General features: G+C 41.9%; 1 protein-coding gene across 1 annotated transcript in view; it reads right to left on the bottom strand.

Moving 5' to 3' along the window:
- The window catches only part of KIZ (kizuna centrosomal protein), a gene marked incomplete at its 5' end in the record, with an annotated part of 88409 nt that overhangs the window by 45553 nt on the left and 19019 nt on the right, over window positions 1-23837 (bottom strand). The window contains 2 exons of the mRNA XM_080931074.1: window positions 11903-12200; window positions 13139-13784. Coding sequence (XP_080787200.1) covers window positions 11903-12200; window positions 13139-13784 — 944 coding nt within the window. The remainder of the gene's footprint in view (window positions 1-11902; window positions 12201-13138; window positions 13785-23837) is intronic.

Genomic DNA, 23837 nt, shown 5'->3' with positions numbered 1-23837 from the left:
AATGCTGCAATCCTTTAGTACAGTTCTTCATGCTATGGTGACCCCCCAACCACAACATTATTTTTGGTGCTACTTCATAACTGCAAATTTACTAGTGTGTGAATCATACTGTAAACAACTGTGTTTTCCAGTGGTTTTAGGAGGCTCATGTAAAAAGTCCATCCAACCCCTAAAGGTGTCATGACTCACAGATTGTAAACCAGTGCTCTAGAAGGTCCTTGTGGGAAGACACTTCATATGGTCAAGGTAGAATCCCCTTTGCTGGGGCCCAGTGACTCATATAGCAGCAAAAAGCAAAGCAACCATCTCCACTGTTTTGTTACACTCTGTGTCCGCATACACACACGTGTGCACATGGAAAGGAAGAAGACAGGGTGCTCGGAGCAGATATGAAAGTTATGCTTTCTAAGTGGGAAAGGGGAACTGCCGGTAGGCTTGCTGAGGTCTTAGGCAACACTCACACTTTTTTTTTTTAAAGATTTATTTATTTTATATATGTGAGTACATTGTTGCTGTCTTCAGACACACCAGAAGGGGGCATCGGAACACATTACAGACGGTTGTGAGCCACCATGAGGTTGCTAGGAATTAAACTCAGGACCTCTGGAAGAGCAGTCAGTGCTCTTAACCGCTGAGCATCTCTCCAGCCCCATTCACAACTCATAAAGAAGATGGGCATAGTGGTACATACCCCAAATCCCACCATTTCAGAGACTGAGGCAGGAGGACAGTGAGTTTAAGGCCAGTCTGGGCTATAAGTGACACCGATCTCAAACAAAACAAAAATGAAGACACAAAACTAAAACCCACGTCCGGCTTTTTCAGGATAAATGAGTCTTTATGTAGGCCAATTAACTCTAAGGAATGAGAGTAAGGCTCAGAGTAGAGCTACATCTGCTCCTGGGGGTGTGGCGGTGCCAGGCAAGTCCTTCCCAGTGTTGACTGCCCTAGGCCCACCCTTAGGGTGACCTGGAAGTGAGAACAGCCAGGGAATGTACCCTCCAAAGGGCTCAACACCGTGGTAACTGTTGCCTTTTCTGCTGAGTACATAGCTGCAAAGAAGGGCTGCTGCAGACTGCTAGGCTATAGCCAAACCTTTAAAGCATCAGTCAGCCCTGACTCAAATACTCATTCACCTAAGAAGCTGCTGAAAGAAGTCACCAACAGAAAGATGAGGTAAGGAACACATGGAAAAGCCATATTGTAAGAAGATGGATAGATTGTAGGAAGACAACAGAAGCCACTGGTTCTCCTCTGCAGTCTGAGAGCCAGATGAGCACATTGCTCCTAACTCACTCAGTTCTGGAAATGTGAGCACAGCCCAAATGTTTCCTTTTTCCTTCTTTATTGTTTAGCTAATTAATTAACTATACATTCTGACCACTGTTTCCCCTCCCTCCTCCCCTGCTAGTCCTTTCCTCCCACCTCCTCCCCCAACCATTACTCCTCCCTTTCTCATCAGAAAACGGAGTCTTCCCCTGGTTATCAATTCGCTTTAGCATATCCAGTTGCAGTTGGGCTGGACACATCTTTTCCTATCGAGGGCTAGATGAGGCAGCCCAGTTAGTTGGGAAGAGGTCCCAAAGGCAGGCAGCAGAGTCAGAGACAGCTCCTGCTCTTGCTGCTAGGAGCCCCACATGAAGACCAAGCTGCACAGCTGTTACTTATGTGCAGAGGGCCTCGGTAGGTCCCGTGCAGGCTCTGTGGTTGGCAGTTCAGTATCTGCGAGCTCTTATGGGCTCAGGTTAGTTCACCAAATGTTTTCATCTTCCAAACTGGCAGATACTAATTTCACATGCAGCCTCAGCTGAAGATGGGATGCTGCTGCTAAAGCAACCGTACCCTGCACATGCCCAACTTTCCAGTAAAGGATATCGAGGCTCCAGACCCAACATTAGAAGAAAATTCAATTGTCTGAAAAGCAGTGAGGTTTTTCACTGAGATGCAGAACACTCAAATTCACAATTTTTTTCAAAATATCACTGAATATATAAATTGGGAAAACATTTACTAGCAGGTGGTGTGTGTAACAAGAATCAAACCACTGCACATAAGCCCGTGATTTCTTAAAAAAAAAAAAAAAAACTATCAATGCTAACAAAATCATCTGTTTCCAGAATAGTATTTCATCTTTTCATTTATGTTGTTATCTTCTAGTGAGCAAACTCTAGTAGGTACAAAACTTTTTAGTAAAGGTGTTGTTTTCAGGTGAGTCAAGTGTGGGCCTTTCATAGACAAGCGCTCTTCTGACACTGCTGTGGGTCACTATCCTCATGACACCTTGCAACTGGAGTGGTAGTGCTTACCCATGCACAACTGGTCTATTAACACTCCCTTGGAGAAGAGCAGGGAAGCCATGAGACACTCACCCAAGCTCACAGCCCCGCCCTCCCTCCTGCCCCAAGAAGCCTCTGGGGAGAGCTAGCCACAGGAGGTGGTTTACTCTTAGGGCATCTGCACTTCACTCAGGGAGCTGTGGGATGTCCACTCATGCTTTTCAATGAGCAGCTGCTGGGGACGCTCACTCACATTCCTGTAACTAAGCTCAGTAAAGTCACTGGTCACCAAGCTGGACAGGGATGGAATAATTCCTTTGGTCCATGTTGGTGCCCTATCTGGGGTGTATAGGTATTTGTTGACAGCTCCTCAGGATGCCATGCTAAGAATCACTGACAACCGGTTCCGACTTTAGTAGGGTGATTTTGACAAAATTTCCTAAATTACAAAGATTTACATGACAAAAATTTTTTCCTGTAATGTTTAGGACTTTATTTAAAACTCACCAAGAACAAAACAAAACAAAAACAAAACAAATTCAAATCTAAAAATCGCTCTTACCACATTCAATAATACAGCCTATTAAGACAGTCAAATTGACTAATTTACTTTGGCAAAAGAAAAAAAAAAAAAAACAGAAAAAAAAAACAAGTAGACAACCTTTGAAAGCCAAGACAGACAGAGGATTTTCTTATCTTTAAAAGTCGAAGAGTCTAGATGAAGTCCTTGGCCCATCAGAGTTCCCCAGGAAAGTGCTGCAGACAAGAGCTTCAGTGACTCAATCCTAAACTGCAAAGCCTAAAATCAAGGGGAGACCTGGGGAGGAGCCACTCCTAGATTTTTCTGCAAATGGAGACCTTCTTCCTCTGAGCTCACAGAATGGAGGAGTGGGCTTTCCTGTGTCCTCGACTCTGAAGAACACTTAATTAAGGTGAGAAGCCTACTCCTGTGACCTCATCTGGTCCCAATTACTTCCCGAAGGCCTCACCTCCACGGACCATCCACAAAGGCCTCACCTCCACGGACCATCCACAACGAAGCTGCTATTGCCGTTTGGTCATAAAGGACTACACAGAGAAATGGAGGGACCGAGTTCTGACAGTGCTCCCGTTATGTGACTCCAATAATATCCTGACACATCAATCTAATTAAGAGCTGCGTGTACAATCTTAGAAAACTGGAAAAAGAACCATTATGGAGGCTTCTCAGCAACTCAGATTATTTTTGTTTTTGTTTAAAACACATTTTAAAGGTATGTTAAAATGACAAATCTACGACTTGCCTCTGCCCTATCAAGTCTTCTCTTGATCTTTTTTTTCCTTCCTCTTCTTTTAATGTGAGCCAGGGCTGGGGAGATGGGCTTTCCTATAGACTCCAGGTCTCTACTCAAATTCCCCCTTAACAGAAGGACTTTCTCTTCCTATCTTCTGTTAATGTCTTTTCTAGCTACTCGGCATCACTACTCCTTTTCACAATACTTTTTATGCACAATGTTCATCCATTTATATTTTTTTCCTTCCCACTTCTACACATGCATGATCAATACTGTCATGGGGGTAAAAACAACCAATCCTGGTATACATCACAGGATCATGCTTACTGTTCAATTAACATACTGCTTTTTCAATTACTTATAGGTTCATAACTGGCTATACTCAAAACTCAGTAGGTTAAACTATAACTTATTGTATCTCACATTTTTTTAAAATTAGGCCAAATATAAGAGATGCTACAGACACTGTAAATGTAACTCAATTGTATTTTTCATAGTTTTGGGGGTGGGAAGTCTAAGATCAAGACAACCAGTTCAGTTCCTGAGAAGGACTGCAGGTGGCCACCATCTATGTATCCCCAAGTACAGAGGACAGTGCGTGGTGTTTTTTAAAGGCACCAACCCTTTGAGATTAAGGTGCCACCTTTATGATCTCAGGTAACCTTTGGGATCTTCTCACAGGCCTATTCCATATGTTGGTAGTTAAGAGTTTCAACCAAAGAACTGAAGGGGGTGGGGGTGGGAAGGTGAGTGGGGGGGCAGATATTTATTTCAATCAGGCTAGCAGAAGATAGAGAACAAAGATCTGAAGTCACAAAATTCATAAATGACAGGTCTCCATTACTGATGTTCCAAATATCAAAAGGAAAATAAAAGAACAGAATATGAACAAGTATATGTCTACCAATACGATACTTATAGGAAATGACAGATGACATAAAAGACAGAATCTGTCACATCCAAGGAGAAAGACGGTACTTAAATAGGCCTACAGCCATTGAATAAGCTGAATCATGTTTAAACATTCCAAACTGTTTCATTGGTGAATAGTAGTGAACAGAGAATGAATTTTACTAAGTCTCTGCAATCTCTTCCTGGAAAATAAAAATAACAAACAAAACAACAACAAAGAAACAAACAAAGAAGCCAGAGCCCAAGAGAAAACATACTCCCTTTTCGTGAAGAACTAGAACTTAAAATTAAAGCTAGTACTCAAAATAGAAAATTTTAATTGAAATACAACAGTAAGAAAAATAAACAATCAGAATTAAAAATAGAAAACAGAGGGCTGGAGAGATGCTCAGTAGTTAAGGGAGCTGTTGCTCTTCAAGAGGACCCAGGTTCTCAGTGGTCACATGGTGACTGGAAATCATCTGTGAGTCCAGTCACAGGGGATCCAATGCTCCCCTGTAGCTGCTGTGTGGATTGATATGCATGTAACACAGAGACGTACATGTAGGCAAAACACTCATACACACAAAATGTCTTGTAAATGGACAAGAGATCTACACAGATTCATTAACGATACATAGGTACAAAATAAGTGTATGAAAGAATCCCAGTTCCACCTCACATTAATAAACTGCAAGATGAGATACAACACACCCACTCAGTAACTAAGATCAAAACATAACCAACAAGACAAAGTAAGAAAACCAAATGCAAACGCTGATACAAACTGGACCAATCAGAATTCTCATTTACCGGTGGTGATAATGTAAACTGGTACAGTAATTTAGAAGTTTCTTTTAAAGCTAAATCAAGACTTAGCTGGGCTCAATGGCCCAGCGGTTGCTCTCTTGATCATCCAATTAACTTGAAAGTGTGTATGTCTAAAAAAGAAAACAAAAAAACAAAAAAAAAACAAAAAAAAACAAAACCTATACATGGACTTTTACTGTAGCTTTCTTTATAACTGATAAAACTTCTAAGCCACTAAGGTATCCAGCAGTAAGTAAATGAATATGTGAATTGTGACATATCCATAAACTAGAATATAATTCACTATTAGAAAGAAAATAAGCCAGCAAACCACAGAATGACAAGAAGAAACCTAAGATGAATGCTGCTTAAAAAAAAAAAGCCAGTCTGAAGGCCGCGTGCCACATGCTTTCACCACTAGCACACTGACTAGCCAAAGCTATCGACACAGTGAGAACAGTGCTTGAAAACCACAGATCACAGCAGCGTTGCAGAAGTGCGCAGGAAGACTCAAAGACTGGAGCAGGGAGTTTGCTATGTCTCTTAGGAATGTCAGAAGCTGTGCCCATGTCTCATCAACAAGGCTGTCAAACTACAACCTGAACAAGAACAATAATAGACATGCTAGAGTAGATAGGGAGAGCCCACAGCCTTACCCTAGACCAATAACTGCAGGCAACTAAGGAATACTGAAACGACAGAAACAGTCTTCCCCAGGGAACAGCAGATCAACTGGCCCTTCAATACCAAGTGGTCATCCCAGGAAACATACAGAGTAGGTTGTATTTATGTCTTTAGGAATAGCCTCCACACACAAACACACATACACACAGAAAGAGGCCATGAATTTGAAAAAGAGCAAGAGGAGGAGTACATAGGAGGTACAAAGGAAGGAAGGGGGGAATAGTGTAATTATATAATCTCAAATTTTTTAATTCAATATTTAGGAATGGATAGTGCTTGCCAACAGTTCAGGTTCAAGGAGGAGAGGGGAGCTGTGTGGATGGAGCACAGGGGATTCTAGACAGTGGAAGTATTCTAACCCATTCTGCACTCTACCGTGAGGTGGACATTTGTGTCTGGTACATTTTCACCTCCTAGAGACAAGCCAGGGAAGCACAGCTGGAGGAAACACTGCTGTTGACGCAGATGTCTACCTATGAGCTCACTCAGACCAGAACATGGGGTGAGAGGTGAGGAAACGCCCAGGTTACCTTGGCTACTGGGCTCCCATCGACTATATTATATACACTGTCACCATGAGCTCTCACACCGAGACCTAAACACACGACTCAGCCATCTCTCTGTCATGGACATATGCTTCTGCTCAGACAGTTCTTGCAGAGATGATATCCCACTTCCAATTCTTTCTTTCTTTTTTTCTTCCTTCCTTCCTTCCTTCCTTCCTTCCTTCCTTCCTTCCTTCCTTCCTTTCCTTCCTTCCTTCCTTCTTTCTTTCTTTCATTTTTTTGAGGGAAGAAGGGTTATCTTCATCTTCACTACAAAATTCCACTATCCACCCAGAAAAACGGCTCTCAAACACAGTATTAAAAATGTGTCTAAAGTAAAGTAAGATTAAAATACTGACATTTGTAAATGTTTTACTTTTAAAAAGAATAAATTACTGCAGGTAAGTAGGTCATATACAATAAAATTACTCTCGAATACTTGTATGCTTTATGTTTTTTGAAACAACATCTCACCTGGCCCAGGTTATATAGCTGAGGCTGGCCTTGAACTCCTAATCTCCCTGCCTCTACCCCAGAAAAGCTAGGATTACAAATGTGCACCCTATTACATTTGGCTTCTAGAATGAGAAAAGGTGGAGTTTCAACTATTAGCATCTTATTTCTTATCATCATGGCCAAAAAGATGAATGCTGCTCTTGTGGAAAAGAGAGCCCTGCGTCAAGGTGTGGAGGCAGAGTGCCAGGAACCAGACCACACTGTAGAGTACTTGCATATTCTTCCATGTTCCAGAACAGGGGAAAGAGCTTTAGGACACATTGTGACAGAGAGGACTAAGTGGGAGGCATGCTCTGAGGCCTGATGGAAACAGGACCAGCCTTCTGCAAGGTCAAGGGCAAACCCCGGTGCTCATCCTTTCTATTAGTACCAAGAAGTCTGCCAGCACAGCTAACACAGCAGGTCCAGTGCCAGTTCTTATGGGGAGAGCTTTATAGCTAGGTGGAGCTAGGTGGAGCCAAGTCCCTCTCCCCTCAGTTACTCATGGGAAACTCATTCCAAGACCACATAGAAGCTGTTCTTGTCATCTAAGCAATGCCAGCAATGGGTCCAATCTCACAGTCTGCGCAGACAAAAACATGATGTTGCCCACGTCCTTGGTAAAGCCCACGTTCTCAAAGATGAACATGTCATTAACTAGACAGTGCTCTAGCAGAAGATCACCATCAGAATTGCTGCTAGATCTGGCTTCTTCCTCGTGGAGGGGAGGAAAAACTGCCGATGGAAAAAAGAGCAGTTCCTGGCTGCAGCACCTAGAGCTGCAACTGTGGCACAGTACTACCTTTGGCTGTGAGCTCGGAGCTCGTTCTGCATCAGCCACCACCTGCAATTCCTATAGTCACCTTCTACTGCTGTGTAGCAAATCAACACAACTCTGGCAACTAATGCAAATCTATTAGCTCATGGTTTCTATGATCTGGATCTTGATATGGGTGACTGAGGCCCTTTGCTCAAGTCTCACCAGCCTGAAATCAGTGTATCTAAAGGGGCTGCAATCTCACCCAAGGTCCAAGTCCATGAATTCCTGTTCTTACCTCTGGAGAACTATGCCTGGAAGGCATAAAAACTATTCCCTGCTACAAGATAGCATTTTGCTTCTTTGAGTCTATCTTACCTGCACAAAATCCAGTCTCTTAAAGTCTCATCTGAGAAGGTCAGGCCCACCTGAATAATAATGATTAGCCCAAAGTGAATTGATTTAGGCCCTTCATGAAATATGCAGAACCCTTGATCTGTCATATAATACAGAACAGTCAAGAATGAAATCTACCAAACTCTCTGGCATTTGAGGCTGGGGGATTGTTCAGGGGACGTGTGGCAGGGAGCAGGAACCTTGGAGCCATCTCAGGATTCTGTCTACCATGTAACGAACTAATCCTGATGAAATCAACTCTTGTAAAGTAGGCCACTCCTCATAATGGCCTCTTAAAATAATCTTCAACTATCCCACATAACACAGAAATTGAACTCCAAATTAATTATTCAAGGTCCATTTGCACTTGCCCTAGTAGATGCTAGAACCCTTAGCTTCCAGAATCCCTCCAGTGAGTTCTCACAGGGGATAAGAGGTGGAACTAAGCCCATAACTTTGGTGTCCTTTCTGTCTGTATACCTGACCTTTTCCTCCTAATTGAAAGCTTATTCAGACTTCAGGAAGCTTCAAAAAGTCTCCTACAAAAGCTTTCCTGACTCTGGATTCTCATTGAGCTTTTCTTCATCTGAACTTAAAAGTACTCTGAAGTACTAAAATAGCCTGAAAAAGAAAACCATACACTTCCCACCCCATGTGCATGTGCCTTTGCAGTGTATCTTTGAAAGCCTAAGAGATTGGACTCTTTATCCAATGCAATGTCAGCAAACATGATGCAAGAAGACATCTGAGCAGCTCCTGTGCAGGGCTGAGTGCAGGTCTGTAGCAGAGCATTTGCCTGACATGAGAAGGCCAGATTCTAGCCAAAAGCACAGAAGAAAGCCAATGCAAGCACTGGGGAAATAGGGATTTCCTTCATGCTGCCTTGGGGTCATGTCACCACTAGTACCAGGCCATGCTGACCTTCCAAATGGTGAGAGACACAAGGCCAAGTCACTCCTGTGGCCCCCAACTGACCATGGATCTGTTACATGGAAAATAGCAAAGGTAATGCTTCAAACCATGGGGAGATATTCCAACTTGTACTCAATTTACTTACTTAGTAAAATAAGGAGATTCAAAATCACCTTTTTTAGTAACAATTGCTTTACTGTTTCATTTTAGCATATATTTTGTTTTTTAATGTATTTACTATTCATACATGTGTGTTTATGCACATATGCACGCATGTATGGTGTAATAGGTAGCATGATAGAGGGTATGTGCATGTCAGAGGAAAGCTTTGTGGAGTCGATTCTTCCCTTCCAACTTTAGGTTAGCATGAGCGTCAGCACACTGGGCTCAGCAGGTAAAGCCAAACCTGATGACCCGAGTTCACCCCAGGACCCAAATGACGGGAGGAAAGAACTGATTCCTACAAGTTGTCGTCTGACCTCTATGTTTGTACCATAGCATGTGCAAGCCACCGCCACATACATGCTGAATAAATGTAATAAAAAGAAAACCTCCTTCAAATTAACTTTCTAGAGAGTGCTTCACCACCAAAAAATAACAGACGGTAATTAACCACTATTGACTGACATCTTCATTTTGAGGAGGGGACATTATCATCACAAATATTGAAAAATTCACCAAATGCCCATGTTTTCCAATGACTATTTGAAAGCTATATTGAAAAACTCAGGCACTTAGATTTGTGATTATAGGGAAAAGACATTCATGCAGGAGACTGGGACAAAGAATACTCTTGATTTCAGCATCTTCCAACTCTTTTGCCTCAGAAAATCATCAAGTCCAATATAGTGGAACTTTCTGTGGGCCACCAGTGGCATAAATAATGACACAGAGCTTATTAATATAATTTAAAGCCTAGGTCTTTAGCTGAGACAGTCTCCAGTTACCGTTTAACTTAAACTATCTAGTCTACAACCTGTCACGTGACTAGGTCTCTCTCTCTCTCCCTCTCTCCCTCTCTCTCCCTCTCTCTCTCTCTCTCTCTCTCTCTCTCTTTCTCTCTCTGTGCTGCTACAGTTGGTGTCTGTTCCTTTCTGTGTCTGCTCTTTAATCTCCAACTGTGTTTTCTTCCCTGTGACCGTCTTTCTGTCTGGGGAGTTCTGCCTGCTCTCCTCCTTCCTGTCCAGCTACTGACTGCCAGTCAGCTCTTTATTACAACCAATCAGTATTGTGACAACCTGATATAGGTCTAGACTGCCCTAGTCAGGTGAGGAAAGACAAACACTTACAAAATAGAAAATGTGGTGATGGGACAGAAAAATGACCACACCAGAATTCTGCCAATAGCATTTAGAATTCACAACTGAAAACACAGAGGTACACCTTGACACAATGTGAGAAAAGCTACCCTATCATTCTGCCTACTGATACACCCTGCTTAGCATGTCCCATAGAATAAGTCTGCAAACTAAAAATACACACATTGTATCTCTCGTCATAAAGTTTCTGATGTACTTCTGTATAATGTAAAACCTACAAGTTCTCTGATGGGAGAAGCATAATAACTGAAAAATCTTCCAGGCTTCTTTCCCCAAGACATCCAATTCTTCAGTGAGAGCTACTAGCTGCTTCTGCGCACAGGGCTTGTATTCTGCATCTGTCCCAAGAACATCCACTTTGACTGCCCCACACTGTTAGGATGGGTCAGGAGTTAGGGAGGAAAGCCCCCCCACCTCTCTCTCTCTCTCTCTCTCTCTGTGTGTGTGTGTGTGTGTCTGTGTGTGTGTGTGTGTGTGTGTGTGTGTGTTCTGCCCCCAAGGGTCTCTGCTGCATCCCTGATCTTAGTTTATTCAGTTATAAAAGGGAGGACCTTTTAAGCTATTTATTCAGGCTTCTTCTCCTAAAAGAGAACTGATGTTACTAGTTGATTTGATTGGTTGGTTTGTTTCAATCACAGAATTTGTTTTCAATATCTGGTAAGTTTTCTACTCAGAGAAAACAGAAAAATTTACAGCCAAGTTCTATTTGGTCCAAAATTTCCAATTAATTGTAAAAACAAATAAATACTCTACTCTACCTTCTATGATTTGGACACTGTTAAGTGCTCAGAATGTACCACACTGAAGCTCTAATTGAACACCAGGGATTCTCATATTTATACTAAAGAAAAAAAAAAAGAAGTCTGACTTAGAGAAGCAAGGATAAGTATTACCTCATTAAAAAAATAATTTGTTTTATTTTATGTGAATTGGTATTTTGCCTGAATATCTGTGTGAGGGTGTCAAATACTAGAGTTATGGACAGTTGTGAGTTGCCAGGTCAGTGCTGGGAATTGAACCTGGGTCTCCTCTGGAAGAGTAGTTAGTACTTTTAACCACTGAGCTATATCTTCAGCCCCAGTATTATCTCATTTAATGGCATGGTGGGAAAGCATATAGAAAGCAATACAAGGATTAAGTGTATATTCAGATACAAAGTTTTGAATTCCCAACGTTGAATTTTCTAATAAGTTCAGTTACTTTTTTCTTTTGTTAGGGGCAAAATGTCAACATCATTTAAAAAAAAAAAAGAATAATGGTAGGAGGCTGAAGAAAAAATAAGGGTAAAGTTTAGGTCAAGTGACCTGTGCATTTACCAGGACTGCCTGGTATAATTATAAATTGTCAGTAACACTCAGACTTCTAAAAGCTACCTTCAAATGTACAAAAAGGAGAGTTAGAAAGAAGGAAAGAAAGCAAATGAGAGTTTATCCAAAAGCCTACTTATAAGATTAGGCCCTACACGATCTTTGTTGGGTGTTCAATATTTTTCAAGTGGAAAGACAACTGAAAACAGAATGATTATAAAGAAAGAATGGCTTACTGTCTTGCTGAGTCTGGGGAGGGTTCCCTTTCTGAACCAGGAAAACTTTGGGTCTGTAAAACACGTTCAGTGAAGAGTGAGTCTTGTCTTGGTTCAGGATAGACTGATGGCAAGGCCTGCATCCCATCCGCCATCTTGGCTCCTGGATTCGACAGTGCCTCCAGATTCTCTAAAATCAGATCATCCTCACTTACAGAAACTGTGAGGTCACTGCTGCTGCATGAGCTATCCTCTTCCTGCTCTTCCTGAATGTTTAGGAAGGTCTTCTGTGACTCGGGGTCCTCATGGTCAAGATCATCTGCAGGAGGAGAAACGTACAAATTGCTGTTCACAAAGTTCTGAGAGGCTAAGGAACACAGAACAGAATTTCATCCCTTTAAAAATGTACAGGAACCTGTCAGGTGTGATATCAGCAGAGGCAGGAGGATCTCTTGAGTTCAAGGTCAACTTGGTCTACTTAGAGAGTTCAAGGCCTCCCAGGGCTACACAATGAGACTGTTTCAAGAAGAAGAAAACAAAACCAGAAACAAAACAGAACACCCCAACAGCAACATACATGCAAAAAGCACAGGACTGGGAGATAGCTCAGTCAGTAAAGCGCTTGCCTCGGAAGCATGAAGCCATGAGTTCAAGGCCCTGCGTGCACACAAAGATGCAGGGTCCATGGTATGCTTACAATCCCAGCGCTTGTGAGGCAGACAGGACGATTCTGTGGCTCACTGGCCATTCAGTGTAGGATACTTGGTGTACTCCAGATCAATAAGAAGCCCAGTCTCAAAGGAACTAGGTAGCCTTTCTTTGTAAAGTTGACACCTAGGCTTGTCCTCTGGTTTCCCTCCACATACACACACACATGTACTGCCTCCCAGATACATATACAAATATTAAAAATGTAGAAACAATCCACAATTAGGAGTATTTAAATCTTTAAAAAATCGTTCTTTTAAAAAAATGTAAATTGGTGCTGAAGATCAAATGAGCCCAGGGCCTCCTAATAAGTACATATCTACTCTTGAGCTGAACACTCTCACCCCTTAAAAAATATTTTAAATGCTTTTTAAACATGATTTTAAAAGTTGGTGAATTCTTTTGAAATACTTCCATAAACACATATGAAAAGTTATTAGGATAGAACTCTGAGATGAAGTCACTTCTTTGTTCAGAGATAAATGTATAGATCATCAGAAAAGCTAGGCATAAAGAAAATCAGCAAACAAACTCGGTCTGGCATCTCACCTGAGAAAGCTCCCCAAACAGAATGCTTCTCTCCAGCCCACTTATTTGCAGATGTGCAGTGTTCTGAAACTGGAACTGCAGGGACCAGCGGGCTGGCTCTCTCTTCCCCGACTTCAATATGCTCTTGTGTCAGTATTTCTCTGTCTGATCCCTCTGATCTGCTGGAACTGTCACACTTTAAACCAGTGATTCTGTTCTCAGGACTTAATCTTTCCTGTAGCGAGAGCTGGAGTTCCGCAGACTTTCTGCCTGCAGATAAATTACTCTTGCTGTGACGAGGGCCGCTTCCTATCTGCAGGCAATGAGTCTGTTCTTCCTCAGACAACACACAGCTTGTGACGGGCATTTTCTCACCAGTCTGAAGAGATGTCTTTCCATGTATTTTGTCAGACTTATTTAAGCACTGTGTGTCACCATTAGTCTGCACTACACAGCTGTCTGTCACACAGCTGCTCTGGGCTGTCTGTCGGTGTGAATGTGGGTCAGAGATTGAGAAGTTCTTTGTGGGTTGGTTAGATTTCTGCTCTGTACTGAAATCTTCAATGCTTGAGATGGCTGACATTTGGCGGCCCATAAAGATCGTTGCGGGTTGATACAATCCTCTTGACATAGCTGTCCCCGAGTTAATTCCTGCCTGCATTGCATCCTGCAAAAGAGGTGTGAGTTAAACATGTTGCATATGAGCAGTGAAATTGAGAGGGAAGGAGCTAAAGGAAGTTTAAGCACAGATACCAACCCCCAGCTGAAAACCATGCTTTATAAAACGTTCCGCTACAGTCCGGAGCATCACTGTAACACAAACAGTACTGTGCGCAGCAACTATAACCGACCAACTGTGGGACTCACTTCTGAAGAACGAAACACATTTAACCCAGCTGAATGAAGTATGTGCTTAAAAGGAAATTTTAGGTTATACATTTTTCACCCAGTGTCGATCCCTGAAAAGTGGTTTGTTTTAAATGCACTCTACGGAGCTTATTCAGCACTGCTATAAAGAAACTTGACAGGAAAAAACTAACAAAGCAAACCAGGGGAATATATAAGACACACAATGAGACAGTTCAAACTCTATTTCTAGTGCTATATAGAAAATAAAAACCACCAGTGGTAACCTTCATAATGACAGTAAAGCATATCACAACATATATAGAATATTAACATCAAAATTTCCTGAACATATTCAAGAAATTTTTAATTAATTTAAATTTACTAGTATGTTGATGGAAAAATCTGAGGCTGGTCTTTGAAGCGTGAGAGAAAGAAGACAGAGGCAAGCTGAGCAGAAAACATGGCTGGGACAGGGGACATGATGCCAAGCTGAACTACAAGTAACAAGCTGAAGTCTTCCAGGAATTTACTTCTTCCAAAAGGAGTAGAGCATTTCCACAGATGGAATACTCACTTCCCAAAGGCTCACACTGCACGGGAGATGCAAAATGTATCTGCACCTTTCCTCTACAGATGGCAGGAAATGTCAAGAGAAAACAACAGAACCCAGGCAGTATCTCTCTTCAAATGTTGTCTTTTCTAATTCTAGACTAACAAAACAAAACAAAAAAAAAAAAAAAAAAAACACTACCAAGTGCCTCCGCCCCCCACAACATACACACAGGCACACATACAGTCACACACAGAGACACACACAGACACACACACAACACACACATACACACAGACACACATACATACATACTTGAGTGCATACACACACAGTCACCAAGCCAAAAATGCCAGAGCAAGGCAACAGAATCAAGAGCACTAAACAGTTTCTGCTCTGTTGCAGGGGTAAGAAACCCTGAAAATCTCTTCAAAACTCTGGAACTTGACGAGCTTTCTAGAAAAATGGGGAGCATGTATTTAAGAGAACCAGTTAGATCTTGAAAAACCAGTAAGCTTCTGGGTCCCCAGGTGCTGGCTAACTTGAGCACTGCACTCACAGAAAAAAACCAGCCAAGCAGCCACTGGAAAAGGAACGGAGGCAGAATTCTCTCGAAGCCCATTTTCCAGGCAACAGTCATCATTTGACTATCGGCAGTTCCTTCGGGTACTCAGTGCAAAAGACTGTTTTGACTTGACTCCAAGCACATGGCTTTGATCCCAAGATTGTTGAAAATAATCAGAACCAGTTTTTTAATGTGGAAGCCAGTGCCACTCAGAATAAACAAAAGGCTACACACATTCTAGAGAGAAAGCTGGTCAAAGTGCTGCCTATAGGGTTGAGGAACTCTGGAAGGTTCTAGTATACTCCTGGAACTATCCAGATGACCACCCACATGCTCCAGCTGTAGGAAATGTTCAAGAGAAGTTTCCACGAAGTAAGTGCCTGAGATCTCACCTCTAGCTCACTCTGAGGCTCTAAGCAAGAAGTGAGGGCCAAGGTGGGTCTGTGAACTGCTCAGTGGAGTGTGGGTATGTCCAATGTATTCCTTGAACCTCTTAGCAAGCATGAGAATCCTAGTCCATAACCACACATGAAAAATAATACACATTCCACATAAACAGGTCACAAAACGAATGTCAATTAACAACAGGTTCTAAGAGGGCAGAACTGTCACAATTGCCACATTTAATTACTTAAAAATGAAATAAAAAATAACGAATACTGTCTCTTATACAGACAGTGGGCATTTACTGTCAGTGGAAACTATCTCTGAGGAAGTCCAGGTGTTAAACTTACTAGATAAAGACGTTAAATTATCTATAATTAGCTAAATAAGCTTAAACAGTTAAAAAAAAAATCATGTCCATAGAATTAAAGTATCCTAACATCCAGAGGCCAACTCCTAAAGTACCCAGATGAATGAATTGAAGACAGTAGCCATGTTTACTGAGACCTACCTCAAAAGACGGATGGACGGGGAAGAGGGAGAGGCAGAAACAGAGGTTTTAAATATGAGAATAAAATGTTCTCAAATAGAGAACATTATAAAGATGCTTCAATTCTAGGGAGGATAATAAGGAGTTCAAAGCCAGTCTAGCTACACAGAGAACTTAAAGTCAGCCTAAGACACATAAGAAACTATCTCAAGGGCTGGAGAGATGGCTCAGTGGTTAAGAACACTGACTGTTCTTTCATAGTACCTGAGTTTAAATCCCAGCAACCACATGGTGGCTCACAAGCATCTGTAATGAGATCTAAAGACCTCTTCTGGTGTGTCTGAAGACAGCTACAGTGTACTCATATATAATAAATAAATAAATCTTAAAAAACAAAGATACTATCTCAAAAGAATTTTTGAAAATGTTAGGGCTAGCTTGGGTATGGTAGGACATGGCTTTAATCCCAGCACTCTGGCAGATCCTTGTGATTTCAAGGACAGCCTGGTCTACATGGACAATTCCAGGTCAGCCAGGTCTACATGGTGAGGTACAAACAAATTATAGGGCTAAGGATGAGTAAAACCTAGGTTTTAACCATATGCAAGAGTCATAAATCACTTAAAAAGGAAAGAATGATCCCTGAAATGAAGAATTAGAAGGGCTCAGCAGCAGATCTAAGCACACAGAATGCTGGGACAGGCTGAAATTGTGCAATCAGTCATGGCTTGAATCTGTAACACAATTCCATACTAATGATACTAACACAAGATGATAGTTACCAAATCAGACTAGCCCACCAAAGACTGAAGAAACGTTTGCATTGAAAGCAGACTATTTCTGAATCTGTATTAGTACTTGATTACAAAACCAAACTGTGCTAACACCTGAACTGTCTTCTCATTCCCACATAACTTACAGCTTCGGCACCAGATGCTGAGACCTCAACAGGTTTGGGGGTAAGTAGTCCTAACCACAGAGAAGGTCAGAGGGGACTGGGGATCTTTCTTTGCTGTCATTGAAGGTTTCAGTTACTGGTGATCCTTTTGTGGTTTAAGGGGAACCATAACATCTGAAAACTAGAAGATACCAGCGTGAGGACTGAGCAGTCCCCAGCAATGCCCTGGAACATGGCCCTAGACTTCAGGAAGGGTGCAGCAGCCAAAAGCACTTACTACTCTTCCTCACAGGGACAGACGGTCAATGCTTGTCTTTTACTGTGACAAAGACTGCCCCCATGATGGGAGCATCACAGGTTTTCAGAATACATGCTGTATGTATGCACTCAGAATCTCTGAAGGCTTTGTCTCTTTGTCTCTGTGTGGAGAGGTGTGAAGGCTCTTGGACATTTTCTTTTACAGTGGACACAGTCTGTTTAAAAACAGTCCCATTATCTTTATCATCATTTGTCTCAGCCACTTCTGATTTTCTGTCTTTCTAAAAATGGCATACAAACTGGCTGGGCCCTGGCTGGCGTGGGGCTTCAAGGAGGGTCAGGAGCACCCCTGGAGGCCCTTTTCTCTTTTTCCTGCTAGAAGCCTGAAGCCTCCTTTTTCATATAAGGTAAATCGGATAGGGAAACTATAATGAATTCTTTCTTTAGCTAATCTCTTCCGGAGTAACTTTTGTTTCCTTTTAAATTACTCTTCTATTTTTGGCCCACATTTCCAATTCTGATTATCCCGTTTCACTGCTGGATATGACAGGGAAGGAAATGGCACATTCTACTCTCTATAAAGCTCTACACGCACTTTTTCTGTTGGCACAAAACAACACAGCCGAAGTCTTTCACCAAAACGGTAGTTGTTGGTTGTTTCCACAGCCATCTTGGCAACACCCTCAGACTGCCGCTCCACAAAGGCTGAGCCACAGCTATTTCCAAATCCCTTTATTTCTGTGCCAAAGTGGAAGGAGTATGCATGGATCTAGCTTTTAAAGTGCTGGAGGGAGAGCCATGTGCGGACGTGTACATGTTTGTGAATCTCTATGTGTATGCACAAGGAGGCCACAGAGCGATGTCAGACGTGCTGGGGTTGCACATGTAGAGCCCTGTGTGAGCTTTTTTACACTAGATGCTAGGAATCTGAACTCAGGGCCTCGTGTACAGCCAAATATCCTGACTGAGCCATCTCTGCAGCCCCCATAATGTTTTTCTTGATATTTTTGCTTTATTGAATGTTGGCAAACCTGTTCCATCTCCCTCTAAAACTGAGTCTTCTTTGTTGACTCAGGAAGAGACTTGGCTGAGCTGGGCCAGGGAAAACCCAGCATTCTGAAGGTGGCCAAGCAGCACAGTTTCACACAATGCTTTCCAACAATGGGGTTCTGAAGAAGTAACAGGAAAACTTCCCAAATAAAATGAAAGAACCTATATAACAGAGCTCAACAGAGTAAAGGATAAACAAACAAACAAACAGAAAAACTACACTCATTAGCTTCCAAAGGACAAGCCGGCGATAGTACAGGCAACAGCAAAGAAGGCGTTCAGAGGACAGACACTCAAGGGGAAGCAGCAAGCCTGAGTCTTTGAAACAATCATCCAATGAAAAAACCTTCTGAACAGACTCATCAGGAGAAAAGAGCAATGATTCAATTCATTACAATCAGAAACCTGAGTGAGTGAGTTATTTGCTACTAATCTATGATTTAAAACTTTAGAGGAGAAATTCAGGAGTAAGTTTATACTAATAAACAGAAACACTGTAGTAAATTCGATAAACTCTTAGAAAGGTACTACCACAAAGAAGTACAAATCTGAACAGACTTGGTGATCACAATTTCCCACAAAGACAAGTCTGGGAACAGAGGCTTTTACCACATTTGAAGGAGGATTTGTACTGATCTTATAAAAGCTCTTATAAAAGCAGACAAGGAAGAAATATTCATTCTCTGAAACTGATTCTTCACAGTAAAATCAGGCACGGACATCTAAAAGAAACTAAAGAAACTAAAAGATCATTACCATGCTCATAGGTGAAAACTCCTCAATGAAACAGAGCAAACGGAACCAAGCAACATATCAAGAGGGCTCAGGATGTCACACGTCCACCTCAGAGTCCCAGAGGCTGCAAAGGCTCAGGATGTCACACGTCTACCTCAGGGTCCCAGAGGCTGCAAAGGGCTCAGGACATCATACATCTACCTCAGGGTTCCAGAGGCTGCAAAGGCTCAGGATGTCACATGTCCACCTCAGGGTCCCAGAGGCTGCAAAGGGCTCAGGACGTCATACATCTACCTCACAGTCCCAGAGGCTGCAAAGAGCGAGAGCAAAAGTAGTGGGTCCGATAGGCTTCTCTATTTCATGGACTGAGCCTTTTCACCATGTCCTCACATGGTGCAAGGCTCAAACTCTTGGGGGGGGGGCTTTTCAAGAGAGCACTAGAATCAAGTATGAAGGTTCTGCATTCCTAAGTTAACCACACCCCCCAATACCTTGGTCTCCGGGTAAGGTTTTCAGTATATGCACCGGGGGAGGGACACAAAGAATCAGACCACAGTGACCGCTACAGTAAGAATTCAAGCAATAACAAGTGTGGCTAAAGACGTGAGTTATCACTGTGAGAAATATAAAAAGGTGCAGCCACATTAGATAAAAAGGGAGGGGTGGACAAACAAGATCTTCCCAAGAAATAACTTATATGTCTAATTTAAGATTAGAACAAGAGGGGGCTAGAGGGATGGCTCAGAGGTTAGGAGCACTGGCTGCTCTTCCAGAGGTCTAGAGTTCAATTCCCAGTAACTACAGTGTGGCTTATAACCATATATGATGAGATCTGGTGCCCTCTTCTGGCTTGCAGACCTATATTCAGGCAGAACACTGTATGCATAATATGTAAATTAAGGGGGTTGGGCTGGAGAGATGGTTCAGTGGTTAAGGGGACTATGCGTCCTTCCAGAGGTCTTGAGTTCAACCCCTAGTAACCACATAGTGGCTCATAACCATTTATAATAGGATCTGATGCCTTCTTCTGGCATGCAAATGTACGTGTAGAAAGACTGCTCATATGTAAAATAAATAAATCTTAAAAAATATAGTAAAGTATGCTTGTGCCAACTGATGATGTAGGAGAATATGAAAATGCAGGACAAACAAGAGGAAAGAGAGAAGCCACCCTCCACGACCTATTGAATTTCAGATCTTCAGTTTTCATCCCAGAGACAGCATCTATGGTAAGTCAAAATTACCTGTTACTATCACTCCAGCTGAATGAGCTCTTTCCTTACTCTAAATAAACAAACAACTGTTCAAATACATGGTTCCAAGGAATGGGTTAATGTGGCAATAGCTAATTTTTCTTATTTATTTATTTATTTATTTATTTATTTATTTATTTATTTATTTAATTTTTTTAGCTAATTTTCTAACTTTATGGATTTGCCTATACTGGGCATTTTGTACACATGAAGTTATACAGTATGTAATCTTCTTTACTTTTTTCACTTAGCATAATATTTTCAAGGTTAATTCATGGTACATAATGTACCAGTGTCTCATTCCTTTTCATGGCTTAACCAAGATATATGTGTGTGTACATATATTGTGTATATTATATATGTATGTACGTATATCATATTTTGTCTGTCCTTTCATCAAATGATACACATTTGGGTCATTCCTGTTCTGGCTATTGAGAATGCTGCTACTGTGCATTTAGGGAAGATATGTTTTCAAGTAAATAGGCATGGAATTTCTGGCTAACAGTCATTCTATTTTTAGGAGTTGTTAAACTGTTCCTAAAGTAGCTGCCCTGTTCTACACTCCTACCAGCAATTGTTTAACAAATTCTTTAACAATTGTTAATTGTTAACAAATGATTCTTTGCAAGTAACTTTCACTTGCTATATAGTTTCACTTGCTATAAGTTATTCAATACTTGAACTGACTTAACATTTGCAAAACAAAACACTCTGGTGAAGGACAAGGTGGACTTACATTGATTGGCAGCTTTCCTATTTGCTATAATCAGATTCTAAGACAGATTTTTCTTTTCTTTTAAAGTTAATCTTCACAATAGGAGAAGCCTTTTACATTCTGAGTCTTCAGAACAGTTTCTGCCCCAGGGAGAATTCCAACTCCTCATTATTGTTGACATGTAGGAGACACAGCTAAGAGAAGGCATGTTAAGAAGCTGGCATAAAGTATATCTTGTCTATGCTTCTATTACATTGTAGTTATGACCAGGTAGTAAATCCACCCTCTGAGATTTCTGTTTGTTCTTCCTTTTCCTGCCCCAGTGATCCATCTTAATTTTTGGTGGAACTGAAAAGAGTAAGAGCAAAGCAATGAACATGGCTGAACATACTTCTGGCGACCAGAAGGGTCACTAACAGCTACTTTTACTGTGGGGTGTGGAGGCAAAGAAAGGAGGCAGGCACGTGGATATAACGTTTAGAACTGGTATACTTAGAAACTACAGTTTCAAAGTAGATCAGTCTTGGACCTTATTCTACCAGGAAAGGATGCATTTGTTCACAACGGTGTTTTGAAAATTGTTAGGAACATTTTAATTTTTCTTAATATTTTCCCCCATAGCCAGGGGAATGAGAAGCAGCAAGATGAATGCAGAAGAAAAAAGGAGCTGTCACAGCAAGCTTTCTGCTGCACGCGGGACGGCTTTTCTAATGAATGACTATCTTACTGAATATAAGCATATTGAGTTTGTAGCAGACCCTACAACAACAACAAAATCAATGTATGTTTTCCTCCAGAACTTCCCTTGTATTACATCAGAAGAGGAAAGGACGGTTCACCACAGCACACACCTGTTTTTGCTAGGCTGGCTCCTGGCTGTCTTGCCCTCCACACACTCTTTTTCCCCTGTGCCTATGAGCTTATGTTTCCTACTTGTACGAACCTTTGCATCTTCACATGCTTTCACTACTCCCACAGACAGGCAAAGGAAGACAACTATCGGCACAAAAGGTGTTCGCACTATGGGAAAGAAGCTCCTGGTCCTCTTCCACCATTTTCTCAAGCAAATTATTGTATACAGTAACTAAAAAGTAGGTTGGTAAACATATTCAGACTCTTGACCAAGATAAACTTTAAAAACAAAACTGGGGGTTTTTTCTTTCCTTTTTCCTTCTTCTCCTTCTTCCAAGACTCCAGAGTAGTCTATTCACGTTGGGATCTGGATTCAGGCTCTAGCACTCGCCAGTGTGGGACCGGGGACAAGACACTTAACTTCTTTGAGCACTCATTTCCTAATCTACAAAGTAAACAGTAAAGTACTCTGGGTTTTATATGGCTATGTGTAGGGATGTGTAATCACACACACACACTAAGACACAACCACACACAAATCCCTAGAACAAGAGCAGAAACACAGTAAAACCCCTGCAAACGTTAGCTCTGACTAGAACCACTCTTCACAGTAGACACACCTAAAAGGAAGCAGGCTCCACTTGGCCGGTTACTCAGATGAAACAGGACCTCATCTTTCACACCAAAGAGAATGGCCCTCAGAGCTTTCTCCTTTGCTCTGAGCAGGCTATTAGCACCCTCTCTGTGAGCTAAGAAAAGAACATTTCCTACACAACCCTGAAAAACGGGTCTGTCTACTTAGTTTGTAGAAAGCTTTGGATTTGTTTAAATAACTCAATTCTCTTGAGAAACTACTATAATTCAGATTAGTTTCTAATCGTTTCCTGAATCACCAGGATACAAATTAAAAAGTTTACAGTACTTGCTTGCAAAGCATTTCTAAGGGCTTGAATTCAATCCTAGCACTGAAAAAATATTAATAGAAAAGACAGCAGACTGAACACAGAATGACTGTCTTTACTTATCATGGCTCAGAGTCAAATGTCATCCCAACATGACATGAGGAAATGTCACAATTCCCAAAAAGGCCAATTGCTCATAGACTCATTCTAGAAAGAGTGTGCGCATTTCCCTTTGAGCAGTGACTACTCAGGAAGCACTGTGAACTGGTAAGGTAAGAAACTGACCTTTCTAGGTATCTGTTGATAGTAAGCTTCTCTGCTTACTTCCCTCAGCAGCTAGAAGAGGACCAGCCCAAACTCCTGGACTCACATGCTGTGAGCTTCTGTTGACAGCTATGCAGCAACCAGAAGTGGAGTCAGACACACACACACAGCTCAGCAGCTAAACTGGAGGGCAAACACCTTCCTTCCCTTCCCTTAGGGTGGATATTTGTGGAACGTGTTTGTAGTTTTCCCAGGGTCCGCAGGGGGGCTGGGTGCCAGGTGCTCACAGTGACAACCTGTTCAATCACACCAGTGGCTGCTTCTCTTGTCACTAGCCTCCTTCCTTAATTTGCCTCTGGGACCACCTCTTAAGTAACTACTTGCAATAAATCCACAGGATTCCCAGGCTATTTGCTCTTTTGATAGGGTGCTTCAGCTTTAGGATTCCTTTCCCTCTTCCCAGGGTATTTGTGCCAGTTTCCCTTCCACAAGTATCTGTTCCCTTATCTCTTGGCAATGGATCTGGCACTGCAGCGATCGTCCTGATTTTATGAACACTGCCCAGATGCTGAGAACAGTAGTCACTCAGTAGTCACTTGAGCAAGGAAGAACAGTCCTCACCGGCTAACACTAAGGGCTTTTCCTAATAGCAGTAGGTCACTTGCTAATGAGATCAAGGCAGTGGCTAGGGCTGCTGCGATGCTCTGTGAAGCCCAGCAGGCTCACCTTAACTCTGGTGTCCCTGCAAGGTTTCTTCATTCAAACTCTTCTGTGCAACCAAGCAGAACAGATGATCCCATTGTTGAGACATGAACAGTTTGGGGTCGGCCCTCTCCTCACTGACTCATGCAGATGAACTTACAGCACCAAGACAGATCAATTCATTCCTCAGGTAAACATACAGCACCAAAAGCTTCTTTCATCTCACTGAGAATCTGCCCTACCCTCGATG

This window comes from Micromys minutus (assembly GCF_963924665.1).
Source record: "Micromys minutus genome assembly, chromosome: 17".
NCBI classification, from domain to species: Eukaryota; Metazoa; Chordata; class Mammalia; order Rodentia; family Muridae; genus Micromys; species Micromys minutus.
The sequence above is the reverse complement of the archived record's forward strand: the minus strand, read 5'-3'. Positions and strand labels throughout refer to the sequence as shown.